The 12,212-nt window shown below is 36.0% G+C and overlaps 1 protein-coding gene across 2 annotated transcripts in view; it reads left to right on the top strand.

Moving 5' to 3' along the window:
- Positions 1 to 12,212, top strand: part of LOC139470806 (zinc finger protein castor homolog 1-like) — a 52,549-nt gene that overhangs the window by 7,962 nt on the left and 32,375 nt on the right. For both annotated transcript variants that reach the window (XM_071253096.1, XM_071253097.1), the window contains exon 2: positions 9,902 to 11,044. In XM_071253096.1, the coding sequence (XP_071109197.1) occupies positions 9,973 to 11,044 (1,072 nt within the window). In that variant the 5' untranslated portion in view covers positions 9,902 to 9,972. The remainder of the gene's footprint in view (positions 1 to 9,901; positions 11,045 to 12,212) is intronic.

Below are 12,212 nucleotides of genomic sequence, written 5' to 3'. Positions count from 1 at the left end.
TAAATATAGGATAATTAGATATTAAATAAAAATTATCTAAATGGAACCATATATAATATAATAAGTTGTTTTGAATACATTTATAATAGAAACTTTGTATGAAAGATGATTTTTTGTAATATATTTACATATTCAAATACTTTTTTTGTGTGTGTTTGTGATGTGTAATGGAATGATAAAGTGTACTTGATGTTGGACATTTATTAAATTATTAGATTGACAAGAGGTGTGCATACTTACGTCAGAGCACTGACTGTTAATTGTATTTTCATGTTTATTTGTAGGTTGTTATCTACATTGAAACACATGGTCATGATACAATTTACAGTTTTAGTTATTTCAGCTGCTTACTCAGTGATGTTGTAACAAATGATCGAGTAACAACAGAATGAATTATTTTGAATAATAACCACCATCATCAAAGGCATGCCAGCCTAGGCCTGTCTCCATTTTCTGTATATGTGTGTTTTACAAGCCAGGGGATTTGGAATGATAAATAGACATACATATCGTTTGTGGTATTCAAACAAAATGCCTGCTGCAGCAATCACCACACTTTACCCTTCACCCTGTCACAACCAGAAAATATGATACATGGCTTGCACCTAGATAAAATATTACCCGGTAATATTGTGTTACTATCAATTTGTGCAGTTATCTCAGTACTAAGATCAGGTGCTTTGCATATAAGTATTTGACCTAATGGTGTAGGATAGGGTAGATAGAAATGTTACAGTGAAGGCTGTTCTAAATAAGGTTCTCTCGATAAGAAGATGCTGTAATATGGGATTGGGTTTATGATAAGGGGCTGATTGTGTGTTGTAGAAAGATGGGAGGGGCAATTCTTTGTAATGACTAAATTTTCGGGCTATACTTGCTCAAACTTGTCTTTTTGTCAAGATTTAGGACTCACTTGAACAATGTTTATTGCCCAGTTTACAGTCTGAAAGATATTTTTCTAGATTTGGTTTTAAGTCTGCGAATTACTCTCTCAGAATACTTTTCTGAATTCGGCCATGACCCTTTATGCTATCCACCCTTCCAAGGCTGTAACATGTTTTAGTGAATTTGCCTTCATTCTTCCCGAGAACACTCTTTTTCGATTGTATTATCACTATCAGATTTTCACATTCTATGTTCTGAATATGTTAATTCATAACAATTTGTTTGTTAATTTTTGGCATATCATAATTACCAACTCAAAAAACTGTACGTAGTGTTTTCAGATTAAAGCATTTGGACAATCCATGTTAAGCCTCCTTTCCTGACATTTTGTACAGTTCTCCCAAATCAGTTTTTAGCTTATGGCTAGGATCCCTTGATTTGTATGCATATTTGATTAAGTAATTTATGTTTTGTCAAACAACTCTCAACCCCTCCTAATAACATGCTTATATCAAGGTTTCCCTTGAGGCTGTAGGTGTATTATTTCAATATTATCAGGTATAAGATTAAAGTGTAACTTGTTTGTAATATTGATTGTTACTGCAGCATACATATTATTTCAAAGATGTTCATCTGTACGAAATAATCTGACATCTTTGAATAATGAATTTTTCAAGTTTTTGCCTGTCCCTTTTATGTGAGATATCACCCATATCTTACAACCCTATGCGGGGCAGAGCCAGCCAATAGCTTGGTTGTTATGCTAAGTCATATATTTGTTTCTTTTTTAGGGAATTATAAAATCCTAAACATGATACGAGGCTCTATCACAACACAAACACTTCTTGGACTCAGTGCACATATTTTATCATATTACTGCCTGACCCACATTTTAACATTTATTTATCAAACATTATCCACCACTCGATGGATGAGGTAAGTCGCTATGTGTGGAGATGAGTTTGTTCTATCCTGAGTTTTCTTTCATCTGGGATTACCGTTCCGACCTACGAACTCCAGAAATGATACGTTTGAGAGAAATTTAAGGCATGTGCATTCTTCCAAAGCATTTATTATTTCCATGCTTTGCTGAATAGTTGTCCAAAGGAAATTTGAAATTTTGCCAAATTTGATAAGAATTCTTTTGTATGCATTCATTGTGGATGTATTATTTGACTAAGAAATCGTATGTTGGGTACTTTGACATTTGAATTAGGTTGTGAAAGGTAAAATAGTCATACATTGCTGAAGGACAGTGTTTGACTTCGTAGCTTAGTTTACACACCAGGTCTCTTGATTCGAACTCTATGCAGTAGGTACAAACAATATAGCTACTTGAATTATGTTCTGAACAAAACCTAAAACTTAAAGAAAGATAAAGTTGCAGTCCCTGTATTTTGTTTTCTAACTTTACTGAAACACTTTGAAAACACATATTCAATGTTTTGGTAACATTTTTCAAAATGGCCACTAAAAGCAAGGTTGTTCTGGGATTTACACATGAGATATATAACATAACAATCTCATTGTAGGAGTTTTAATTTCACTAGATGTGAGCAGAAAAGCATGTCTTTTTATGGTTTCGGGTTAAACTTGATTATTATGTGTTTTCATTGTGTGTCAGTATATTTGAAGAAGAAAAGTATGGGGGTTTAATTACATTGATTACTTAGTCGGTATCCCCATGTTGAGTTTAGCAGGAAACACTGCTGTTAGGGTCATGATAAAATCAGTCAATTATTTTGTCATCATTGATTGAAATTAGTACTTTCTCTTGATGTTGGAACTTTTTATGTCATATTCCATTTCTTAACATGTTTGTACTTTCTTAGCTTCTTGCACAACTTTGTCTCTGTATATACTACTCAAAAGAAGTTAAGGAACAACCCATTCTTTGATATTACTTTGATGATTAATCGGTCATGCCGTGACAGATGTTCTTTAAGTTCTTCGAGAAGTATAGAACAGTACTGCTTTAAAAGTATGTCAGGAATAATACTTTCATTTAATCCTGTAATCAGCCAAGTTCATTGTGCGATATGAAGAATAATAATACATATAACTACTCCATTTTTATAGGGATATTTTCATCTTTAGATACACCAAAATGGCTCTTGTAATAATTCAGGTTCCTGACATATATGTGATTATCCCTTTCAAAAGTTGATTAGTATACATAGGAATCAGTTTTCTCCTTAATTAGCTCTGGGAATAGTGAACCTTAACTAGTTGCAATAAGACTTGCTTTTATCTGCGACTTAATTAATCCAAATTAGACCTGGGAATTGTGAAACTTAATTAATTCCAATTAGAGGTATAACGATACATCAGTGCACTGGTGCATTGTGAGTTTTCATGCTCAGATACGATACACGATATCTGTATTTGTTTACATTTATTTCTACATCGATACAAGACGATACACTTGCTAAAATACATTACAGCTCGTTTCATGAATCCCCAGAGTTTTTGTGAGTTAAAAATTGCAAAATGTGTGGAAATTAAGTTCACCGCTGAAAAGTGCTGCAACGAACATGTGTCTACAGCTAGCTTTTCCTTTTGAACCTGCTCTGAAATATTTATGGTCAAGACGTTTCCACACGATCTGACGTAAATATGCATATCGCGATATGTATCGTATTATGACCTTTGTATCATGACACATATTGTATCACGACCTTGCTGTTTCACCCCTAGTTCCAGTAAGATATGCTTTAAAAAGGTATTATTCAAATTGAACATCCTGAAAAAGAATATGCAGGACAAATTTTGGGTAAATCTGAAAAGATTTAAAATTCTGGTAATTGTACAATATCTAGCTAAACCATGTACATATTGATATTTAAACATGTATGAATTTTCTGTATGTATGTTATCAACTTGATCTACTAAGTAACAAAATTTAGTCAAAACCATGTCAATTTCCACATAAAGCATTTGTTTCTGTGCTGACATACACAGTCAATAAACAGAGGATCTATACACAATAAACCTGTCTACAGTCATCCCTAATTACCCCAATTGTGTGATTGTTATTTCATCCCATCTGTCATATACCCCCCTCCCCCCAATCCCCATCACCCATCGATAACCCCAGGGTATTAAGCACCCGTAAAGCACCAGTATAATGATCCTCATTGTCCTCTCTGCTAATACATTGTCTCCCCCATCTGGAAGGCTCTGACTGGAATGGTGTGTTGTGATAGTGAAGGATTATCTCTAAACTCTTACTTTTAATTAGTTACTGTTCAGTGTCAGCTTAATTACTGGCTTAATTACCTGGATTATTGTGATTATTTCTTAATCTCTTTCTTAAGAACAGATTATACCACTGATGTCCTTTTGAGTAACTTTGGTTGTTTTCTTTGCAAAAGTGTTATATTTAAGCAGATCTTGTTCACTGAATCAGTACATTTGTGAATCTTGGATGGAAAGGGGGTTAAGGTTTATTTCCCAGAATCTTGGATTTATTTTAGCAGTGGTACATACCGGTAAGATAGCCTGTCAAATTACTATATAGCGTAATGATTCTTGTGCACTGGTACTTTTTGGGTCAGATGATAGCTGAACAAGAGTCATTGTTATAAGTGCATGTGATTTCACAATTCATTAAACACATGCATTATAGCAGAATTATACAGATAAATGTCATGCTTTAAATGCCACATCGTAAGCATTATGTAAAGTTCATTGTTTTCAGCTTCTTTTGTGTCGATGGTGTAATTATTTCATGTTCCTTAGGTTTTGTAATGTTCCAGCTATATATATATTCATGGTGTGTCAGTGTTCAAGTTTGTTCAAGAAGCGATGTTTTAGACAGTTTGACCCTCTTATGATATTCACCTGAGAGCAAGTTCATGCTTGTGAATTAGTTAAATGTGTCGTTGGTGTTGAGTTACTCACAAGCTTAAAAACCAAATTTCACAGGATTAGTACAGCTAAATTGTGCAGCCTGTTGAAATATTCCAAGTGGATTTTCAAAAATATTTAGCCAGGTCAAAACTGGTTCTTCAGAAAGGTAGGCGAAATGAGAAGTGATAGGGGAGTGTGAGGGTGGTAAGGAAATTTGTGTCTTTTTTTTGCGAAATGAGAAATGTCAGATTGTTATGTTTTTAGGAAAAAGTTTTATATCAACTTGAATATTTAATTATAATTGGTTTGGAAACAAAGGGGTTGTGTTTGATTTGAATACTTAATTTATTTATCAACAATAGACTTGTGACTGACATGTGACCTGGAGTTTGACATGCAGATAATCATAACATGAAGCTAATTCAAAATTGTATGTCTAGAATGGGCTGGAATGAATTTGCTTTTGACTTAAAACTTTGAACGATGAGCAAAACAATTTCTCAGCCTCAGTAAATATATGGCCTTATCCTTGGATGGTATTGGACAAAGGGGATATCTTCATTAAGGAGAGACAGGTGATTGTCTTTTTGCATGTCATATTCCCATCTTCTTCACCCATGTCATATCAACAATACTTGTTTTATGAATGAGGCGTGAGTTTAACACACAAATGAATACACATGAATGGGCAATAACCTTTGTGGCATAAAATGTTGTCATTGTCAGGAATATTTGAGGCACAGAGTGACCAGTGAAGGTAATGACAAGCTGACATTGACGGATCACTTTGAGGAAATGGACAGATTTTAAAAAGGCCATATTGTAATAATTGACAAGATTAGGCCCTAAAGCTAGTATGGGGATCTAATCCTGTGTCAGTGTAGCTACTTTTGTCTCCCAATTGCATTTACTGCAGTAACCTGGATAGGGAGACTGTCGCCTGTGTTGGAATTTCCTGTATAAACCATGTTTCTATGGCAGGAAACTAGCGGTAGGGAAAGTCTATAAAAATTGGCTGCCAGTGTCCCTAGTTATGTCGCCATAGGCATACTTGCCCCGATAGTTGTGTAGATATATGAACAGAGGAGGGGCCTCACTGATATTGCAAACTTTATGTACTTTGATATTTGGAGAAGTCTTGTCTTTCTGTGGTTTGTTGGCAATGAGATAGCTGTACGTGGTGAGTTGGACCAGCTTGCTGTTTTTCTGGTGTAAATTTCCACCAGTGCTCTTAGGAAAATCACTTTCATTGTTTTAGTTTATTACACATGTTGTCAATTTATTGTATTTATGTAATATTTTTTAATAATGTTGTAATGTTTTTCTTAATTTCATTTAACTGACACTTTGTGTTAGTAACACTGGGGGACTTACATGATAGAAGTTTTGTAATTTATTCCATCAAAAATGAATATGCATTCATGATATCACTTACATTTGTTTAAAAAATCTTATGTTGCCAAAAATGTTAATTCCTGTAATTGTTTCCTAAAATTATTTTTGCTGACTTTTTTTTGTAAATATGCAGACTATTATTATGAATATTAGCTGTGACAGAAAGAGTTTTGAGTTTTGGAATAGGTGCTGAAATTCCAGATTGTTAGTGTCTTTTGTAAGAACCACTATAAAAGACACGGTATAGTAATGAATATTTGTTACATTGCAATTTTATGAAAACATATTTAATTTCTGTATGTATTTTGGCATGGTGTGCATAATCACGACCATATTTTTATATGTGACACAGGGTGATTGCTGCTAAGGGCTTTGTTTCTGCCTCAACTGTTGGAATGATTGATATTTTTCATCGGAATGTCATTTTAGTTTTCCCTACATCCATGAAGGACAGTGTTCACATCACTGTGTCCCCCACCACGCCAGGAAACTCACCTCAGTCACATGGGGAAAAGCACTGCCTCCTGTCAGGGATCATTTCATTACTGTCATTATCATTTATTCATCATATGTTAAGAAACTCAATCTTTTGCTTTAATTTGACTGGCATCTCATGAAAGGTAATGTCCCTATCAATCCCATGCAAAACCTAATGATTGATTGTGTAAATTTTTTGCTTGTAAAATAAGGCGACGCTAGAAGTAGGTGCGTTCATGTTAAAAAACAATTGAGCTTGACTATTATGTTTTTGTTGCCATAACAAGTGCAAGATCTTTCTGTTTCCATGGTATGAGGTGGCCAGGATAAACTATTCATGTCATGTTAATTTGGACGGGCATTTCTAATGTGAAATAATAGTTTCTAAGTGCTGGCTATTGTCTTGGAGGTGAGATATGCTTGATGTTTTTATCCTTTTAACAGGGAATAATTGTGATGTTATAGATTAGTCTTGTCGATTGTTGGGAGGATTAACAGTGTTTCTGACACGCATGATGCGTTTCGTGTTGGGCTCCGTTACTATAGCATCAGATATCAATATGTGTAATGTCGGCCTATATTGTAGAGTCTATGTGGAGACTCCTACAGCGTCTATGGGGTTCACACACAGGACCAAACTGAGGCTGATTATGTTGGAACTTGGTGATAGTACCTGCTCACATTTCACACCAGATTGGTTTTGTTGTCAGGAGAAATGGAATATCTGATGTCACAATGTCCTTTGTGATAGTTTGCCATCTACCAAGTTTAACTCCGAGTGAACAGTTTATTTACTGGGAAAATCTACAACAGGGTGATGAAATATACTGTAAAAAGAGTGTTAATCTGTACATATTGGTCAGAATCAGATTGTTGCCATGGTTACAAGCAAATTTGGTCAATTTTACATAAATAAGTAATTTGGAAGTTACAAATATTTTGTTACGACTTTGAAGTTTAAAGTTTCTGTAATGTTACCTTTCTATATATTTTTTTTATATACATATTATACTAATACACATTTCAATTCTTTGGTGCTTTAAATTAGATAATGTATATGTGTGTCAGTTTTTACACATATATTTCTGCAGGAGTATTTGAACAAACAAAGATGTACAAAACTTGTGTTTGTTGGAGCAGCTTTCATGTCCGTCTACATCACTATAATTATCCAACAAAGCCTGACACTCTAACAACAGTACTAGAGGCTGAGCAGTATAGAAATTAACCCAACCAGAGGAAATGTCTCTCACCAGCTTCCACCAACTCAACAACTGGGAAATATTTTATTATTTATTTGTCAAAGTACTTGGCACTGTCAATGGATTTTACAATTGAGCTGATATTAACTCAGGGTTAATAAATATTTCATTGCGAGAACATATTTCATGAGAATTGTGCCAGCACTACTACTGTATGTAGACAAATTCTAATAAAGTGAGTAACTTCCCTGAGAAATTCAGCTGGTTCAGTCCCAGGCCTTTGTTGCTAGTGTAATAACCTGCATTTGATCTGTTTAGTATAATTTGGCTATGAATGGTTGCCATAACGATGTCATTTAAGAATGTTGAGCATTGATATGTGGCAGCTCGCTCAGTCAGCAACTGTGTGAATACACCAAACATCAATCCACGTTGACATTTCACCAAAATACGACTCCAATAGAAAATTATTCAAATTGCCACAATTTAGTGAGAAACTGTAAATTGGGGTGAAAATTGATATATCCAGTGCCACGGAATGAGCTTCGTCGCAGTTTCACTCAGTTTTTGAATGTCAAAAGTTTATCCAATATATCTGAATCATGTGAATTATGGGTAAATTTATTGGAAGAATGTCGTCCGTGAGAAAATGGACTTTGATCGACTCAAATTGCTTACATTAGTAGAACTGTGATTTATATTGTATTGATATATGTAGTGCTAATTACATGGTGCTGAATAACACTAGCCACTGTAATTGATGCTTAATCATCCAGCTATGTAGGATTCTTTAACTGGATGACAAATCCAATAATTTTCCATATTCATGTCATCGTAAATGGGAAAATCTAGTTCTAAAGTTTTTTTACGCCTTGTAAACATTTGTTGTGCATCATGGGACTTGAAAACATATCATTTTCCTGGATAATTTTGTTTTATTGAGTAAATTTCAATTGTGGGAGTTGCAGATAATTTTACTTCACCTACATGTGTATGGTGGATGTTGTGAACTAAGTCACCTCATTTCATCTATTCATCATTGGATTTTTAAATACAGACTGTGCTGAAGTATGTTTAACACTAGCTCCAGAATAGTATGCTCACATGCCTGTTATCAAATGTGATATTCTACAGAGTCTTTCTTGAGGGAAATGTACTTTAGTAGTAAAGACTTATGTGGGATGGTATTTTGAACGAAATAGCAATATTTTGCATGCATCAATCCATATAATTTCATAATTGTCACTGTTTGAAATTAAGGGAGGTCTAATCTAAGGGTATTTGAATCTTGGACCCCCTGAATCTTTAATTGGTAACATAAGGGTTATGACAAGCACCCCCTGACTCTCATGCTTAATCTGAACACTGAAAGTAATCTCGGGAAACTACTTTTTGTAAACTTTATGATTTATAGATCTGGATCCTCTTGGACAAAGTGATCCAAGTGCTACGACGATTGTAACTCCCATGCTTTAACAGGGACTTACGTTAGCCTTAGCGCTAAGATTACTTTGTGCAAGTGGGCCATCGTCTTGATGGTGATAAAGTTTTGGGCTGACCATGCAATATTTTTCAGTATTGCCCATAAGCTGGCTGGATCACTGAATGTAGCAATTGTCCAATGTTTGTACATGTGTAATTTTCACAGTTCTCAAAGATGATTGCTTAGTTGCATCATCATCAAGTCAAATTGCTGTTTATTTATATATAATACATGTTATAACATGCTCCATTATTCATGACATCACAGATTGATGACATTACTCATTTGAATAAATATGCTAACATCAGTGAAGCATCACTTCATGAACTCATAATTACTTATAATATCCCATTGTGACTGAATGCCATAGATTTCCACTAAATTGTCACCAGTGGCAGAGGTATTGCCAGTGTGATACAAAATTTTAACTCACTTTTTTTCCGTAAGGCTTCATCATTCTTTTTCATTACTTTGGACATCAAATCTATAATTCATTGTAGCCAGAGGGTTAGTTATTATATAAATGGTCCTTGTTTCTTGTTGAGTCTTTTGATTTGGTTGAGGGAAGATCTAAACATCATGTGACAAGTCTTTTCATCATTTACAGGTTGTACAGTTCTCTCGTCATGTGATCTGGCCACGTAAGAACAAAATACAACCCTTGGTCAAACTGCTGATATGGCGCTTTCATTGAAACTTGGCAAGCTGGATGCCATCTGTGCCAAACTCAAATCCCACACACCTGAAGGGCCGAGTTCTAACGACAATGATGAGGCTTCTCTTTCGGAACCGCCAGAGGCCTCAGAAAGCAACAACAACAACCAGAAGACCCTAGACTTCAACGGAAGTGTGCCTCCCGAGCCAGTTGCTCCGTCCACCCCCATCATACAACCTGCACCTCTTCTTGCTTCGACACCTGACACAGCCAAAACTTATCAGGCAGCTACACCCAAGTCATCAAAATCAAGTGGTCGCAAGAAAAGTCGGAAATCTGCTTGCCCTAGGAATCTAGCCCAGTATGAAGATGTGAAATTCTCTGAAGGTACGAGGAAGGATGAGTTGGGTCCGTATGAGATCAACAATCAGAACACACACTTTCCCCCACAGGAAGGAGAGACGGATGAATTGCTTGCTCAGGACTTGTCCATGGACAGTTCTCGCGCCACCTCACCTGATGACCTTGACCCTCACTCACAGATTGATTCAATGGCAAGTGATAAGGAGGATTCTATATGTGCAGAGAAGTCAGAATTAAACTCTAGTTCCTATGCCAGTTCGGGTTTCCCACTCGACCTGTCGGTCAGTCGTGCTGCTGATGATGCAAGTGTCAACGGTAGCCCTCGATCAGCCGATAGTGACAGAGAAGCCACGTACCAGTCAACGTTGGAGTCACATGATCATGCTGCTGACCTCTCTACTGATCACGTGACACCAGATACTCACGATTCCCCTGCGAAACCAATGGTATCTGCTGAAGCACGTGTTCTTCAGGACTATGCAAAAAACACAATGAATGAACTGCTCAGTATTTATGGTTTTGGTGGGTCTGCTGATTCCGTCACGAAACAAATACCTCTCAAAAACTTTACATTGTACCAGCACCAGTCCCCAAGCGCCCAGGACCTGATGGAAGGGTCGTCGTCAGACATTCAACCATTACCCAAAACAGCTCACATGGATGGAAAGTCCCAGAGTTCCAACAAAGGCATCTTCAACAATCAATTCCAAAAACTTGCTCAAATTAATGGAGGTAAGTTTATTGCATTTTATTTGAGTATTATTTTGTTCATCACATCGAAACATTAGCTCCTATATTTTCAAGGATCAACTTTGCACTATTGCGAGTCAGTTCACTTAACTTATGTTGAGGGTATGCTGAGGGCTAGTAGAATTTCAGCCCTTTTTCAGAGTGAGTGGTAGAGGATTGACGCTGCTTTCAGCAACATTTCAGCAGCATCACTGTGTGGGGTACCTAAGGTAGTTGTTGTTCTTGTTGGTTATTCCTAATTGGCTTAGTAAACATTTCAGTTCTATTTCTACCACTGTTTCTTTTTAAGCCTAAGTAAAACATAATCGTAAACCATTAGAGATATGACTTTCTGTTGCTCGTGCACTCATAAAATGTTGCTTGGTCGAGTTGCTGTGTACATCACAGCTCCATGCATTGATGGCCCCAATACTTCCATGTTTGTGTTTATTTTGTTAGCATTAAATGAAGCACACATGATTTTGTTGATTACACCTATGGATCATTAAGGATGTAATTGTTCTTTTTTCTGCTTTATTACTGAATTAAGGCGAGACATGTTCTTATTAATTTGTTAGTTAATGTTCAGTATCAAATGGGAATTATGATAATGGGCCTACAGTGTGTCTGTAATTGTGTGATGGAGTGGCAGGCTACTCGGTAAGGTAATCCATTCCTTGTATGGAAATGCCTGGCCGTGTTGCTTGGAAATGCATTGGTTGTTTGGAATCACTGATGCTAGGGAAGAAAGACTTTGTGTTCAATAATTTAGAAGCAAGAAGGATGGGAATGAATTCCATCTACCTAGGCAGCTGTGCGTGTGACACCTTCAATACTATTGTCAAGACAACCAATGTAAAGACATTGGTGATTGTGGGATGTTTCCATGGCTGATTGGTTTAGGAGAAGACTATTATTCCTGTAAACTGGCTATCATAATATAACTGCTTTACTCCTCTCCAACGAGAATAATTTGATGACAACAAATTACCTTCAAATCATAAACAGTAGAACATTATCTGCATTTTACTTTACAGTTTGTGTTTAATGGTTCTCTTTGCACATGAATGATCCGCAGGGTTGAAACAGAACTGTGGTTACCAGGTCCTGAGCTTAGAACCGTGATGGTATGGGACGGATTTCATAATCAGATGTTGAGTAGGAGTAGGTG

Source organism: Haliotis cracherodii, unplaced genomic scaffold (assembly GCF_022045235.1).
Source record: "Haliotis cracherodii isolate W230 unplaced genomic scaffold, xgHalCrac1.p SCAF_21, whole genome shotgun sequence".
Lineage (NCBI taxonomy): Eukaryota > Metazoa > Mollusca > Gastropoda > Lepetellida > Haliotidae > Haliotis > Haliotis cracherodii.
This window is presented reverse-complemented; position numbering and strand designations above follow the sequence as displayed.